General features: G+C 30.8%; 1 protein-coding gene and 1 long non-coding RNA gene across 2 annotated transcripts; one reads left to right on the top strand and one right to left on the bottom strand.

The window, feature by feature from the left end:
- On the top strand, positions 429–1,025 carry LOC18590229. The gene is made up of 2 exons (XR_001929471.1): positions 429–601; positions 768–1,025. It is a non-coding gene; the product is annotated as an uncharacterized LOC18590229 (long non-coding RNA).
- LOC18590228 lies at positions 5,472–6,131 on the bottom strand. The gene has a single exon (XM_007015636.2). The coding sequence runs from the start codon at positions 6,129–6,131 to the stop codon at positions 5,472–5,474; it is 660 nt and encodes a 219-aa protein (XP_007015698.2).

Below are 17,826 nucleotides of genomic sequence, written 5' to 3'. Positions count from 1 at the left end.
ATTAATTGTGTCTATTAATACTGGTTAAAGTTATATTTATAAGAAAATGTAATTAAGGTAGGATAGTGTGATAGCAAAAAAAGTCAACTCAAACATAAATAAATTAAACATAAACCTTATTTATGTATGCATTTGTCATTAAGAAATAGAAAGAGAGCATCAAAGAAAGATCGGAGAAACCACTTCTTATGCTTTCCTATTAAAGTACACAAATTGATTAGAACAGATTACTATTATTAATCATATCTTAAACGTACCTACTTGTATGATCATTTTCTAACTTTATTATTAAGTTTTAGAAACGCAACAAATATATTAACAGGAAGTCCTCGATTTCGTGTTGAAATTTTCGACATCTAATAAATTAAGGTGATAGTCAAATTACAATATTATCATGCTTGGAGCTTTGAGTTTTGAAGGGACTAGAACGGGGCTATAAAATGGAGGTGGAGGGGAAGATGCTTTACACAAGAAAAGAGCATGCAAAACCTAGCTGCATATTCCCCAAAAATGAAGGCATTTCTTATAGTTTTCACTCTCTTGCTTTCCACCCTTCTGATGTTCACCAGTCCTTCCTCAGCTCGAGCAATAGTTGCGCAGAGTAAGGGCAAATTAATTACTAGTTTATCCATCGTTTTCTATAATAAAAGTTTCAATTAAATCTCAAGAATTTCATTTGCCTATTACTTTTATTGTAAGTCAGCTTTGAGTTGCTTAAATTTACGTTGGTTTTGTGTTTAAGAAAAGTGCTCTTTTGGATTTTGCAGAAAAACAAAGCACTGAAGAGCCAAAGCCGGAACCAAGTCCGAAGGCACGGAAGCCACCAAAAAAAAAGGGGTAAATTGCAAAGGAAATCAAATCAAGAAAGCTGAGAATATGGTTAATAATAAGTTTGCTTCTTCATGTTGTCCAGGGTAGCTGTGTAATTATGAATGTTTTTGCACTTGTTTGATGCAGTTTTATGGATGTTTGGGAAATAAAAAGGGCTTGTAAAAGAGTTCGAATAAATTACTCTTTCTTTTTTATGTGCTCATTTGGGTTAGGAAGTATTAGTTTTGGGGGCACCTCTGTTTTGGTTATATATATCTAGGGTCTTTCATTTCATATCTCTCTCTTTGACCCCTGCCTGATGATTTTTTTTTAATGTAAGGTACCAGGGGAAATTCGATTCCCTTATGGAAATAAAATGATCATGCTCTTCAAAAAAAAAAAATTTTAAAGTTACTAAGATCAACCGTTGTCACAACACAACGGTTCTTTAGCTGCTAAAGTCATTGGTGGTTCTATTTTCTATATAAAAAGGAAAAAAAAAAAAGCTTAAACTGGTTGGGCTGGGGGTTTTAAGAAGACACAACAACAGCCCTATACAAGCCAAATAATCCTACGCAGAACTACTCAAGTAAGGGCAGCAACAGCATACAGACATAAAGACAGTCAAAATAACACTTAATAACAGGGGACAACAGAAAATTATCCTATCAAGAAAGCCATATCATAACCCCTATTCTGTTCATAGTGCACTACTCTATCAAACTTGCACCCCCAGAGACAGAGTTGAACCATTTTGCTCAAACGTCAAAACAGGACACTGATCATGTCCATCATCAAATAATTCACAACATCCAACCAGTCACAGTGAAAGCTGAAACGCCCTGACGAGGAGTGTCGGAACCACGACCCTTGAGGCTGACATTTGGTAGCCGCGTTGGTTGACACGCTGTAACTTTTCGTTAATTGACATGTGTCATGTCATTTAATTTTTTATATTTTTTGCATAGTCTGCCTGTTTTATGTTAAAGGATGGTATTCTGGAAGTCTTAAATTGTGTAAAATTCATCGTGAAGTTTTACGTGCTAATATTCGACCTCATTCTCAAATATGAAAAATAATTAATAATTAAAATAATAAAATAATAAAAAAATAAAATAATATTTAATCAAAAAAATAATCGAATCCTACAAGATTAATATTTGTATTTTTATATAACTTTTAAATTAATAATGAATACTCATAAATTTAAAAATTATATACATTACTCTGAATATCGTAATTAAAAGTCAATTAAATCTAAATCTTTACTTCTTCACCTTTAGGATTTGTCAAATCTTTATCCACCCAAGTGTTTAGCCTCTAACAGTAATCCACACAATGATTGAATAAGACCTTTTCAAAGGTAGAATTTTTACTTGTGCTAGTAAGTATTGTTTCTAAAACAAAATGACCAAAATTTCTTGCTGAATCTTATTTTTGTCAAACAAAAAAAACTATTTTTCTTTTCTTATTTCATGAAACAGCTGAGAACTGTTTTTTTTTTTTAGGCTTCTAGTTTTAGTTTGCCAATATAATATATTTATATAGCCAAACTAATTTATAACCCTAAATACAACAGTTGTATTTTAATTTAATTAAGTCTTTAAAAACTTAATTAATTTCTCACTTTATTTTGGTCTCTTTCAATTAAGCCCAACTTAATTAATTGTCTTTATTTAATCTCAATCATGTCACTTAATGTGTGTGACCCATTAACCTTCTAACATGTTGGTGATAAATATAAATCATAATCAAATATCAATTTGATAATTAATTTATATTTATAAATCATGAACGGCATCTAGCAATACATCATAACCACTCAAATGTTAGAAAATCAATTAAAGAATTTGACAAAGCCCTTCAGTGATAAGCCTCTCAGTGCAATACGGTCATTTCATCAAATATCTCGGATATGGCATTAAGCATGGCTCAGTGTCTACTTATAACATTCCATATTAGTTCCCATAATTCATGACTAACCTTATGAATTTAGAAAACTAACTTTTCTCAAATTCATCATTCTTTGGCCAAAGATTTTATACAAGCTAATCAAGAATTGAGAACAAGTGAGATACATCCCCTCGTATCATTTGGGGTGATGAATCCTCTCTTAACCACTCATTCACCTTCACATGTTTCATGTCATACCCAAAAACACCTTATTTAGGCATCTGGTTGCTTCCAAACCCGTAGGGGTGAAATCAAAGTATATCATTCTCCATACAAGATGACTTAGTGTCTCAAGTCCAAGGACTAGTTGCACGACTATCACATGAGAATATTTTTCATAGACACTTGAATGAAATACCAAATGGAGTTCTCATAACAGGTCATGTTCAGTGAACTTGTTCTTTAACAAGCACCTGCACGTTATCCTCAAGTGTTTCATATACTTCAATTTATGAGATCAATTGTTTACTTATCAAGTAAGGAGGCTTAACATATACTAGTCTTTGAGTATTGTCAATGCCTTTTCTTGACAATACAATGATTAGGAATAATTTTAAGAGCATGGCTTTGATGCATAGTGATCTCATAATTGTAATAACTTTACAATTCTCCTGTAAGGCTTTTATGTTCCATGAGCTTCATCCAATTAGTACTTAATAACTCCTTGTTATTGCACTAACATGAAGAAAAACCTCTATCACATATAATAATGCGATTAAATATGCATTAAATGATAATATATATATATATATATATATATNTAGATGTATATATATATATATATATATATATATATATATATATATATTGACCAATCCAATTGACTCAAAGGTATATACCAACATTGTGGAGCTCCATATAATGCATTTTTGCGATTGGATAAAAGGCAATCTATATAAATACAAGCTAACTCTTCAGCAGGCTGTATATTCACCCAACATATATAGAAAACGGTGCTTGAATTATTTCCAAAAGCAACCGTTTCATCCTCGCAGAAAACATCCAGCTCGGGAGCTGTAGTCTGCAATCTTAAAGTGAAATGACACAACTCCTCTTACCCAATCGCCTCTACCACCTTTTTACCAATTCTCTTTGTCAATGCAACAGGGTTGGCACTAAACAGTAAAGACCAAGATGGAGCGGTCCAATGCACTCAAAGAGACAAGTTCATCTTGGTAGAAAACAGATACAAGGACTTCACGATAGTCCAATAAACTGAAGAAAATCGTATCGGAGTTTCTTGCTAAGAAAGTAAAGTTCTAGTTAGCAGTCATCTGAGATTCAGAGACATCGATATCGAAGCTAGAGATGGAGAGGGAATCCACTCACGGTAATTAGCCTTATCATACAAAAGAAAAAGGATAAATCCAAATGAAAAAAAGTAACTCTTGTAATTTTTTTTTTCTTAGCTTATGAGGAAAGCTAATTTGAGCTTTTAAATGAAATTACAAATAAAATTTTTTGACATAATATTTGAAAAATTTTTAAATTATTCAAAAAAAATTTAAATAAGATCTTATTTTTTCAATTGTGTTCAATCAAGTTAAATAAGTTCTTATGATTAATAATTAATTTAGTCAAAATATCCAATGTCATTTTATGTAACATAATAATGTTAACGTAACAATGACATGAAATATGAAAAATATTGCATAATCATATTATTATATCATATCATTATTTATTATGATATGTTAGCATGCCAACCCGTATAATAAAATGATAAGTGTCATTTTGATTAAGTCAACTCTTAATCATATTTATTTGACTTAAAATAAAAGCATGAGGTTTGATTAAATGTAATGAAATAATAAGAATTTATTTGATTTTTTCTAAATAATTTAAATTTTTTGAATATTATGTCAAATTTTTCGCATAAAAGTGCTAATGTTTAATAACAACTATTTAATGAAATTGTTTTATATTCTCACTTTCTCACTTTATTTTTAATAATTCATAAAAGTATAAGTAGAATTATAATTTTTCACCTTCATTTGTTTTTATTTACATAGTAAAGTTGCATTAAATTTTTTAAATATTATCTTAACTTGTCTTTACAACAGAGACCAATCAAGTTTACTCAAACAACATTAAATTTTAAGAAAAGTTTCAACTGGACCAAACAAACCTTAAAGACCACAAAACCCTTGCTAAATTTATCCTTAAGAATTGAACAAAGTGCAATATTATATTATAAAAGGGCTGGTGAAAATGAGAAAGGCACCACCTTTATCCTTGTGGTTCCCATATTTTGCATTAACTTTTGATGTGGTCCAATGGATATAGCTAAAAGATTACCATGCTATGACAACATGCAGAAACACCCCGAATTTATCCTATTCAATCATGATATTTGCTGTTATGCTTTCCACTTTCCCTAATTTTTCTCAAATTGCGTCATTCAATACATGACTCCACAAACATATATTATAATACGACTTTTATATCGAAACAACTTTTGGCAAATGGCCGAAACACATAACATAACTTAACTTGGTTAATAAAAGCTGTCTCTCTCTCCAAAACTAAAAAACAATTTCTCAAACTGAGACCCTATATCGGTATTTCCTCTATAAACTATGTATAGCTGACTAAAGTATTCATAAAGATTATCGTGAGCCCAAAGAAGAGGTATATATGTATAGCTTTGGTCTTAGAACAGATAATAAGAGTCCTAATCAACTTTTTCTCCTTTTTCGAGCACTTATCTATTGAAAATGAGCTGAGCATTCCCTTCTTCCACCCATAAGATCTCCCTTCCCTTCTGCAGTTAAAAACTTTACACTCAAATCTCTGCAAGAAATCTCCACGTCTGCCCTCTTGGGCAACCAACTCCAAACCATGTATCTTACTTGAAATTTCACTTTGACATCAAAGCTCACTCCCCGCTTGCTCCATTGAATGCTTTTGAACTTAATCATCTTTCCATGCAAGTGAGGTAAGTCCCTCGGGATATTGCTACTTTCTTTGGTCATCTTCTTTAGGTACACAGGTCGCATCCGCTCTCTTGAAATCATGTTTTTCCCATGAAAAACGAGAATTTCGAAATTGTCCATAAGCACACTCAGCTTCTTGTTGGGGTTTGTAATGCCGAATTGGATGTCATAAGCTGTGCTTGTGAGGGGTGAGTGTTTTGTGGGAGTAGTTGAAATGCAAAAGGAGTCGACTTCAAAAACAGGAGGGAGAGGGTGAATGATACGCCATACGACGAAGTCAAGGAGGCTGATTATTGCAAACAATGACAATATTGACAAGATCAGACTGCGGACCAAGAGGGAATTTCTTGAAATGTTGTTATTAGGCTGCAAAGCGTGAGAGTTTTGGGATGTTATACTAAGGGTAAGGGAGGAATTGGCTGTTGAAGACATGGTTATAACAGTATCTTTGTGTTAGTTGACTTGGTTAATAAATTCAGGCGTGGGCTACTGTTAGTTTAGTTGCCTAAGCTTGTTGCCTGAGCTAGAAAAGAGAAAGAGGAAGGAAACAAACATAATGTAATGGGCATGGGAATGGGAATGGGAAGGGAAGTTGGAGAGGGAGAGACTGAATATATAGAATACAAGGATGCGTGAATACTACTTTTGCCTCCTTGGAAACGAGAGGGGGCCCCATTAGCCAGGTGCTTTAAATATTTTAAGCTAGATGACAAAAACAAAGTCTACAGGTAAAGAAGGTACTGCAAATAGAAACCGAGAGAGCAGGTGATGTAATTTCTTCCAGGGTGCCGAGGTACTTGCCGCGTAGCGTAGGCTAGCAAACGTGTCAGCGAGTGGATGAAAACGTGGCATCACAGCAATGTTGTTGAAGACACAAAAAAGAATATGACTGCAAGCAATCCATTCAAATCACATTTTAGGTTGTTTTGGGGGTAAAGTTGCACCTGCAACTTTTTGTTCCAAATAATAGAAAGTCAGCGACAGTTTGCAAACGATGCCAACAAGACTTAAAAAATGTCTTGAGCGGATGCATCACCAAATTTGACTGCACAAACAGCGCATGAAAACCATGCTAAGTTCTCATTCAGCCGCCAATGCCATACGTACATATATGGCTGCGTATGGTAACAAGCTATTCCTTCCAAAACATGCACATATATTGGCGCTCATACAATGGCTCTTAATCAACCCTTAACCACGCTACTTACCTTAGCTTAGGCTCCTCCTTATTTTTATTTTTTGGTCTCACTCCAGTGATAATATACATATCAAAATTTATCCTGATAAATTATTTTTTCTAGTCAATTTATTTTGAGTAATCAAAAAAGAAATGAACAAGCTATATATAAAACCATGAACGAATTTTTCTTTTTTGGGTAATATATGAAACTTCATTTTGTTTGCACTACCAAAAAAAAAACACTTCCGATCACCTTGCTCCCTTGAATTTTTTTTTAAAAAATTATATAATAGTAATTTTTAAAATTAATTAAAGATAAAATTATATTTTTAATATTATTACATCATCAAATTAATAAAAACACTAACACTTGATTAACGGCTAGACCTATTTGTCCAGTAAAAAATAATTTTTTGAGACAAAATGTTCACTTCGAAAATTAATAAACTCATTTAAAATTTCGATTAAAATTTAAGAGATTTAAATATTTTACTCAAAAACAAATAAAACCACTTGTACGTCTCTCCATATCATAAATCTCGTTTTACTCCTTCTCTAAATGTGAATTTAAGACTTTTAAAAAGGCATCTCAAACTCTAACCATCGAGGACTTGCGTTTGAACCATCATGCGAAACACAACATGAGTCAAACATTCCAAATAATTGCCCTTTCAATGGTACATACTAAAAATACTAAAACCGCTGTCTAACTTCATTTTTGTCTGTTTGTTTTGCAAGGAAATTCGAACCGGTGGTTATATATATATAGTAACAGTGGCTTTTCGTGACAATAACTGAGCATCCACCTGTTTTACAGTGGTGACAATTTTACATGAATATTCCTCTACTTTTGATGTGGTACCTACAATAGATAGTCTGAAGATTATCCTTACATCAAACATCAACAAAAAGTTATTCCCTTTAAAAAGCAACAGGTTATTCAAATAAATTCTTGATATATATTTGATGTTTTGATACCACCTGTTAATTAATCATAATTATCTAGTAAAAAGTATAAAAGTAGTCATATTCAAATATGCTTCCTTGCATGGTCACTACTCAGCATATACATGACTCCAAACATTAGAAAGCCAATTATAGGGAAGAACATTAGCAGAAAACGGAAATGGAAAAACAGAAGATGTTGACAAAAGATTGGAAAAAATAATAAGGAAACAAATTAACAAGGATAAATCATAAAGTTGTCAAACTTTTATATCAAAACAACTCTTACCAACATATAGTTATAAGCTACATCTCTCACCAAGAGGGTGCAAAGTTTCGAATATCTCTCCCATCACCAATACTATCGAACAAAATTAAAAACCAATTCTGCAACTAAAGAACCTAGTAAATGTTGTTGTCTAAGAAACCATATCAGTAGCTGAGAAAGCTATTCATTAAAATTCTGAGGCCGAAGAAGAGATGTCTAGGAACAGATATTAAGAGTCCACGTCAAGTAATATTAATTGGACTAACTAATCTAGACAACATGAAATCAGCATTTCGCTCCTCCACCAATAAGATCCCCTGGAGATACAAATCTTACACTCAAATCTCTGCAAAAAACCTCCACGAGTCTCCTCTTGGGCAACCAATTCCAAGCCAAGAATCTTATTCTAAAATTCACTTGGACGTTAAGATTCACTTCCCTTTCATTCGGGAGGAAACTTTTGAGCTGCAGCACCCTTACATGAATAGGAAATTTTATTTGGTTATTCTTCTCTAGGTACAGAGATTCACCTGCAGGCCTCATTTCTTTTGAAACCCTCGTTTTTCCTTGAAACAAAAGGATTTCAAAATGGTCCATAAGCAAGCTCAGCTTCTTGTTCGGGTTTGTACTGGTGAATAGAATGTCAGAACCATGGTTTAGCGCTGTGTTTAGGGGACCGATTGAAATGTTAAATGAGTTGACTTAAAAAACAGGAGGGAGTGGATGAAGGATACGCCATGCAATGAAGTTGACGACGCTTATTGTGACAAACAACAAAACTATTGCCACGAGAAGACGGCACACGAAGAGGGAGCTTCTCGAGTTGTTATTAGGGTGCAAAGCTTGCGAGCGAGGAGTGAGGTTTGGCTGTTGGGATTGTGATGTTATGTTAAAGGAGGAAATGGTTGTTGAAGAGCTGTCAGGTTGCGACATTCTTATATGACTATGTTTGTCTGATTTGATCAATGACTGAAAGCTAGCTAGTAGGCAGAGAAAAGAGAAAGAGGATGAGAGGGAAATTATAAGTGAGAGAGGGGATTTCCTTAAATAGGCGAGGAAAGAAGCGTGTAGTTTTGTTGGCCTATATAGTCTTATAGATAAAGTTGATGAGAATATTGCTACGAAACTGTGGGGGGTGGAGACGCCTTGGAATATTTCAATCAGACAAAAATGTAGGTCCCGGTACGAATGAACAAGATAATAAGCAGCAATAGGAAAGGCAATAAAACCGGTTTTCCTTTTTTGATAATAATTCAGGTGATATTAACTCAAAAGAATTTTGTAATTAATTAATTAATTGTTTCTTTTTAATTTAATGAAAAATATTATTATTATTATTATTATTATATTAAATAAACAAATATGTGTTAAATAATATTTAATCTATGATCAATAACCCTATATTAAAAGTCTCCTTTAAAGGCTTCAGTTGGACACCATTTGAACTAACCAATTGTCTAACAAGTGGCGTGTATTAGAATGTTTGGCACTGTTTTTGAGGAAAGTTCTCAGAGGGCTTCAATTGGGTGATGTGGGGTATTGGGTCTTTTTGAGAGGACCTGAGACTCGCAGTTTGCCTCCTGGTTGACATTACCGATTTGATAAATGGGCAAGCCCACGAGACACCATGTCAGATTTTTTTATATAATTTTGTTGGTGTTTTAAACTTTTAATGCAGAATCTGTTCTTTTTTTATAAAGTATTTTAGGATTTTTGTTTTGGTGGTTTGATGTTTTGGTCCTTTTGTGTGAAGTCGTATTCCAGATAGTTCTTTTCTTTCCTTTGCATGGTTTTTTTTTTTCATTTGCTCCATCTTTTTCAGTGCAGGTTTTTTTATTTTCTTTAGTTATGGTTTTCCTCAAGTTTTGTCTTCTTCTTTCTCTTCGTTACTTTGGTTGGTTCCTCATTTTCTCTTAACTTTTTTTGTTTTTGTTTTTTGATTTTTTTGTTTTGTTCTCGCTCGTTTTATACTATATTTCTGCCATTTGTTTTTCATTTGTTATTTTTGGGTCCATTTGTTTTGACGTAAAATATTTTTTAAAAAACATATTCAAAAATTATACTTATTTGAAAGATAAAAAATTTATTTCAAATGTAAAATATTTTACGAATCAACAAGAAAAATACACATTTATCACATAAAATGTCTTACACCCTCGAGAGATGTAAGACATTTTACTGAGAACAAAAAAACTACTCTTATACTAAGCTTAGCATAATAAGTTTGATAAATATTAATATTTAAATTATTCAATACTATTAAAATTATAAAAATATTTTTTAATGAAATCAATCAATGGAATTAATATTTTTATTTATAAATTGAATAAATATTATAACAAAAAATATTTCAATTATCGTCATTTAATGAATACATATTTATAAATATAGGTTTTGGATGTTTTATACAATTGATGAATATTGATATTTTTACAGTGTTATGGTAAAAAAATGATGAGATGGAAAATTTTCTAAAAATTGGAGCTTACTTTCACTATAATATGTGGTTAGATGCTTTGAAAAATATCATTATTAATATTCTTAATTTTCCTTTCCATTTTTAATTTTAATGTGAAAACCAAATAGCACCATTGTTTTGTAATCAGCTCTTATTTATCATTTTAACACCCAAATAACTCCACCAATAATAGTGAAAATTAGTTTCCACAAAATGATCCAAACAATAGAAATGATTTCGACAATTTATCCAAACAACAAAAAACATTAACTCTTCCTATAAAATATTTTACATAGAAAAAATTTTCTCAAACAAATTATTTTTTGTTACCAAACGGACCCTTGTATCATTTTGTCTTTTTCATTCTTGCTTTGCTATTTTTTTTTGCTCAGTCAAATGAAATATGTATTAAAATCACTGAAACTATAGTGTAAAGATCGACCCATATATGGGGACTACGATTAACATATACAATCAAGGTACAAAGCCTAGTGGTACTTAGTACCATTAAACAAAAGATTCGCCCATTAGTTCTTAGTACTGGAAGAAAATGCAAAAATCTTAAACAAATTGAAATATTAATATAAAACAAAAGGCGACAACTCAACCCAATAAAAGCACCAAATGTTATCACCATGCTAAGAACATTGTGTTTAAAGGCTTTGGAGGGGTTCGAGTTTGTTAGAAAAAATAGTATAAGAAAAGAGAAAAAAAAAGCTTGAGGCGCGCTGTAATACACTTTCTTTAAAGAATTGTTATTTATTATAGGAATTTACAAACAATGACTCTCCAAGATACAACAAGTCTATTGCAGAATGCTTTTTTAAGGTTTTAAGTATGTTTTGAAAGTATATTCTTTTTATAGACACTGAAAAGTTATGTCAATAGACGTGCCTATAATGTTTCTACAGATGTGTCTGTTGCGTTTCAACAAACGTGTCTACTGACCAATTTCTTATAGTTGTGTTTGTTGAAAGCATTTTTGTTTATTCAAAGAGTTATGTTTAATCTGAACAATCACATCTTGAATAATTACCTTCCCATGTGAGACTCTCACATATTACAAACTATCCAATGATCTCTCACTAGTTTTTAATATTAATAATATTATGCATAATAGAAAGTATCTCAAAGATTTGAACTTTCTACAAGTGTAGAGATTTTAAAGTTAAGACGAAGTTATTGGTATCATAAGGATTGAACCACAACTTGTTATGTCATAACCGAAAATATCACACACATAGTATTATCTAAATCGCTTTAAGATTCTGCCAACTGTTTTAGTACTTATATGACCTTTATGCTAATCCTAGTTTCATGAATATTTGCAAAAGTAAACCCTTTTAACCCTTCATATTCATATAGGTAGAATTTGTCATTATGTTCTTGTTACTATAAGCATTTAACATTTCCATTAAGAGCCTTTTGCTCATCATTTTCTTGTAATAGTCATACTGAATATTTTAGAATGAGACTATTTGAATATTCTAAAATAAACCTATTTAATATAAAAAATTCAATGCACAATAATAGCATAGTAACTTGTTATTAGCTATTGAACTTTTATTGTTAGTTTTGCTAACTCAAAGTTAGGTTTTCATTACTAACGCATTTAAGTCAAGGCTTTTAGCCCCATTCCACTAGATGTTGATGCTACAATCTATCTTGGCAAAGCTTCGGTAAGTGGATCAGCCAAATTCTTGCAAGATTTAACATAAACTGTTGTTACAACGCCACTTAAGATTAATTCTCTTATGTAGGCATGTCGTAAACTTATATGTCTAAACTTTCCATTATACATCTTATTATGGGCTACACACATTATAACCTCATTGTCACAATATATGCAAATGGCTAGCATCAATTGTGGTCATAACTTTATATCTAATAATAAATTTTTCAACCATTTCGCTTCCTTTTTAGTAGCTGCAAATGCTAAAATTCAGATTCCATCGTAGAATTTATTATAAACACATTTGTCAAATTAATTGATCTTGTAGCCATTAGCTAGAACAATCTCGTCAAACTTTAATGTCATCGTTTAAGTGTTTGTTCTAATCCATACAATGACTTTACAAGCTTATGCACATTTTCATCTTTCTCAATTGATACCATTATACCTTAATGTTCAATCGGAATGTCAAATTAACATATCAAGGTATATGTTCACACAAGCACCATTGTATTTTTATTGCATAATAGGAATGTCATGTCCAAAATATTGAATATCGATGGTGCACCATTATGACTTTAATGATAAAATAGGAATACACCATATACCAAGATGTTAAATTTACATATTGGTACTTTTATATCTTCATGTATAATGAAAATACCACATGCCCACCTATCACATGAACCTTCATGGTATTTACATATTGACATCATTATACCTTAATGTATAATAAAAATGCCACATGCCCATGCCTTTTGTCTTTCATCACTTGAACCTTCATCAACTTAAGATGGTTAACTATAGGATTTTTTATCCTTCTCCTCTTGTTTTTCTTTTTTCTGTTTCCACAGATCTTTTGCATCAACAACTCTTTATAATTGTTAGAAAAAACAGTATAAGAAAAGAGGAAAAAAAGGCTTGAGGCATGTTGTAACACACTTTCTTTAAAGAGTTGTTGCTTGATATGGGGATTTGCAGACAAAGAATCTTCAGAATACTGCAAGCCTATTGCAAAATGCTTTTAAGGTTGAAGTCTATCTTGGAAGTACATTCCTTTTATAAACACTGAAAAGTTGTGTCAACATATGTGTCTATTGTGTTTCAACAAACGTGCTTAGTGACCAATTTTTAATAGTTGTGTTTGTTGAAAACACTTATGTTTATTCAAAGAGTTATATTTAATTTAAATAATCATATCTTGAATAATTACCTTCTAATGTGAGACTCTCTAATATTACAAACTATCCAACAGAGTCAAGAGAAGCGAGCCATTGGAAGCTTTGGACCTTAGGGGGGACAGATAATTTCCAAATAAAAGGGACCCATGAAGTTTGACTATTAAGATCAGCATCAAGTAAAGAGCAAAAAGTTTTGATCGAGAAATTACCTCTAATGTCATACTTCCATATAAGTTTATCCATTTTCCTTGGAACAAGAACAATGTGACTCAACAATGAATGAAGCTCGCTGTAAGACTCAGCCTCCCATGAGTTGTTGGTTTTTTTTTTTCTTCTTTTTTTGGTTTTCTTTATTTTGGTTTTTAGTCATCAAATTTTTTTAGTTGTTATTTTTTGGGGGGTTTTGGTTTTTTTTTTGGTTGATTTTCCATTCTCCAATCATGTATGATTTTTTGAAAAATTTGTTTCCCATTTTTCCTTATTTTTTTTCCCTCTTCGTTTCACTTTTTGATTTTTAAGTTGTAGTATATGTTCATGCTTTTATGTTTCCCATTTTTCATTGCCTTTTTTTCATCTTGGGTTTGCTTTTTGAGTTTTTTTTTCCCTCTTAGTTTTGCTTTTAAGTTTTTAGGTGCAGTGTATGTTCATGCTTCTTTTTCAATTTTGTTTTCGTCTAGTTTTTCTTATGCTTTTTAGTTCAATTACCATTCTCAAATGGGTTTGGTGTAACAAACGTTACAAATAGAACCAAATAGGGTAATGATTTTTTTTAACTGATATCTAGTTTTTGTTTTGTATGTTCTACCTGTGTTTTTACTTCACTTCTAAAATGTCTTGTATTTTTTTTTTTTTTTGGTTCGTTTACTTGACTATGCAGTCAGAAATCAATTCAAGCAACTAGTTGGACGGGCAACACTGTTTGGAATTGGGACGAATTTCCATTTCTACTTTAAATGTACTCACCGAATTGTTCATACTCTTATCGATGATTAAAAAATTATATTAAAGTAAAATTATACAAAAAAACTTAATGCAATTTAAATATTTGTTTGAAGAAATATGTTTATTTATTTTGAATCTTATTCCAGTGTTTTGCTTTTCGCGGTATGTTGTTTTCTTTAATTTGGATTTTAATCTGAGGTTCAAAAATAACCATAACAAGAACAATAAACTGCCATGAGCATTCCTTTTTGAATATTCTTTTTCGCTATATTGGGAAAGCCGCTAAACGCTTCAATGATTAATGTTAAATTTCTAAATGGTATTGAATTAATTGTAATTAATATTTGGTCAAATAAATTTATGAAAAAAATTATTTAAGCTCTTTAATTTATATTAAAAATTAAATTTAATGTCATGTTGTAAATAATTAAGAATTAATGTGCTAAATTTTTTAAATAATGCTTATAAATTAATTTTTCCATAATATATTATAATATGTGCTTTTAACTTTCAGTTTAACCAGTAATGATAATGCATTCTTTTCTTTTGTTTGTGCCATTAAAAACATGATTTCTTTTTTGTTTTTTCATGTTTATTAACATTATTTTTTATTTTGCTATTTTAACTTTTCTTTGATTTATTTATTTTCTTTGATTTTCATTTGTAATTGATGTAAAATTACAATTATTATTACGATATTTATGTCTCGTTATTTGTGCAATATTTTTCTGAATTTTATTTTACTTAGAATGATTATGGGGATTTGAAAACTTCGGGAAAAGAATGATAGTTTAAATCATCAATAAATGATGGTTGCAAAGTTATTATTATTTTTTTACGATATGTATTTCTGTTTATTTGTGATCTGTGTGAAAGTCAAATATTATTTTAATTATGTCAAATTTACATCCATCAAATTATATTTATTTAAATTTGATGTTTTTTTGTTTTTTTTCATTGTGTTGGACATTTCTCTATCTTTTTTGTGGACAAATGTCGAACCGTCGAACTGCTAGAAACTGTAAAATATTCAAACTCTTAGGGGTTGTTTGGTATGATGTAAGGGGAAAACATTCTCTGTAATTTAAATGGCTGCAATCACTTAGTAGCGTCTGGTTGGGTTTAGAAGGATGTAATGTGCTGACAATTGTAATCACATTACAACGAGAGAGGGGAATGTCATTCCCTTTTCTCATGGAAGGAAAGTAACTTTCCCTCTGCATAGGGAAAGTTACATATTTTTTTTTTGAAATTGGCCTTCTCTTCTTCCTTCCTGTCTTCATCTCCTTCTTCTCACCTTGCCTTCTTCTTCTTCTTCTTACTGTCCGCATGAAGGGTAGCTTGTCACCAGCACATTTGAGTCAAATTTCACCACCAAATCTGAAAATTGGAGAGATTGGGACTTTGGATTTTATGAAACCTTACTTCAAATTTTCAAGAAATTTGAAAGTGTTTTGAAAAAATTTATGCTTTTGATGTCGAAAATTGAGAGAGAAACATTTAAATTGTTTAGAATCAAGAAAATTTACTAAGGAATTGAGAGGTTTCGAGAGGGAAAAATGTTTGGTGCAAGTGTAAAGAACGTTTAAAATTAAATATCTATCGACAAATTACGTTTAAACTTTTGACAGCTATTATTTATCTATCGATAAATAGTATAATCTATCGATAGATAATATAATCTATCGATAGAATTTTCTATCTATCATAGATTTGTCTTTGGATAATGTTTTTTATTTTTAATTTTTATAAATTTAAGGTGAAAATAAATATTTAGTAATTTTACATATTTTAATATTTAAATAATTAATATAAAAATATTATGTTATTTTTTTAATGTTATTATTTATTATTTTAATTGCTTAAAATTGAAAAGTAAGATTTTATATTAAAAATTATAAATTAATTCAACTTATATGTTTTTTTATACATAAACGTAATTTTATCAATTTACATTATATTTTTAGTAAAATGCTTACAAACCAAATACTACAATGTAATTCTCTCAGCCATCACATTTCTTGCAATCATTATTTTTCCTTATTATACCAAATGTTACAAAGTTATATTCCTAACAATCACATTCTCAGCAATCACATTCCTAACAATATACCAAACGTAATCTTAAAGTATATTTGGTTCGTGGAACAGAATAGAGAGGAATAGAATTTAAATACGAAAAGAACAACTATTAAATAGTTTGGTTTATGGAAATGAAATAGGATAAAAATTACTATTATAATTTATTCCAATGATGGGTTGGCAAGAATAATTTTAAGAATAACCAAGAAATACGTGATAAATGACAAAATACCCATTGTTAAAATTATAGTCTCATGCATCAGTTGCCCAAGTATTGACATCGTCATGCACTAGTTGCCCATGTTTTGATGTCTTCTGTCAATTATCCATATATTGACGTCTTCTACCACAACATCTTAGTTCCCATGTCATTTGTCATGTCATCTACTTGCCATTTTTTCTATCACGTTACACATGTTGTGTCACGTGTTCGGTCATGTAATCCATCACGTATTTTGTCACATGTTTTATTGCGTACTCTATCATTTTTCTTGTCATGTATTCTACCATGTATTTTGCTACATATTTTGTCACATAATCTGTGATATATTTTGCCACGTATTTTGTCACATGTTCTATATATCACATGTTTTGCCACATCTGTATTTTTGTAAAATCATTAATTCTTCGATTTTGACCTCAGTTTCTGCTAATTTTGATTGTAAGATGGAGAAATATGAGGTATTTATGCCAATTGCAACCGTTTTGACTAAAAGCAACTACAATCTATGGGTCCACAGTATGAAAAGTTATGCCAAAATTTGATGTAATGTCATTGAGATCCTTGTTTAGCCACTAACCGATATCAGGACTTAGTTTCCAAACGCAATTTGGTATTTACCGAATCACTTTTTGAGTTTGAGGGGAGTGTTCAGATAATTGTACAAACTCAGTGATATAGTTAGAAATACAATATTAGTATTGAGTAATTAGCTAGTTAGATTACAACAGTTGATTAATTAGCTGGTTGGAGTACAAAATTGTTAGTTAATTAGAGTTAGACCATAAATAGAATTAATATATAATTCAAAATACAAAATTCTTTTAACAAGATATATATATATATTATATATATATATATATATATATTACGAATTTTCTCTTTTGGGGAAGAGCTTTAAATAGTGACGTGGATTGCTGGAGATGAGGAGGCGACCTCCATCTGAAACAGTATGTATGTATATGTAACATACATGCAACAACCTCAATGCATAAATGTGTCAACAAGTTTAAATTCCGGAGTAAAATGAGAAATAAATATTACCTCTTAACATTTAACTCAAATACTTGCGTACCAGAAAAGAAAAGATATTTAATTAACTCAAATACTTCAATTTCGTTTGAGATTTTGCTCCAATGGCAAACAACAAAAAACAAATTAAAGAGGTTTGAAGATGTG

The sequence above is a fragment of the Theobroma cacao genome, chromosome 9 (genome assembly GCF_000208745.1).
Source record: "Theobroma cacao cultivar B97-61/B2 chromosome 9, Criollo_cocoa_genome_V2, whole genome shotgun sequence".
Lineage (NCBI taxonomy): Eukaryota > Viridiplantae > Streptophyta > Magnoliopsida > Malvales > Malvaceae > Theobroma > Theobroma cacao.
This window is presented reverse-complemented; position numbering and strand designations above follow the sequence as displayed.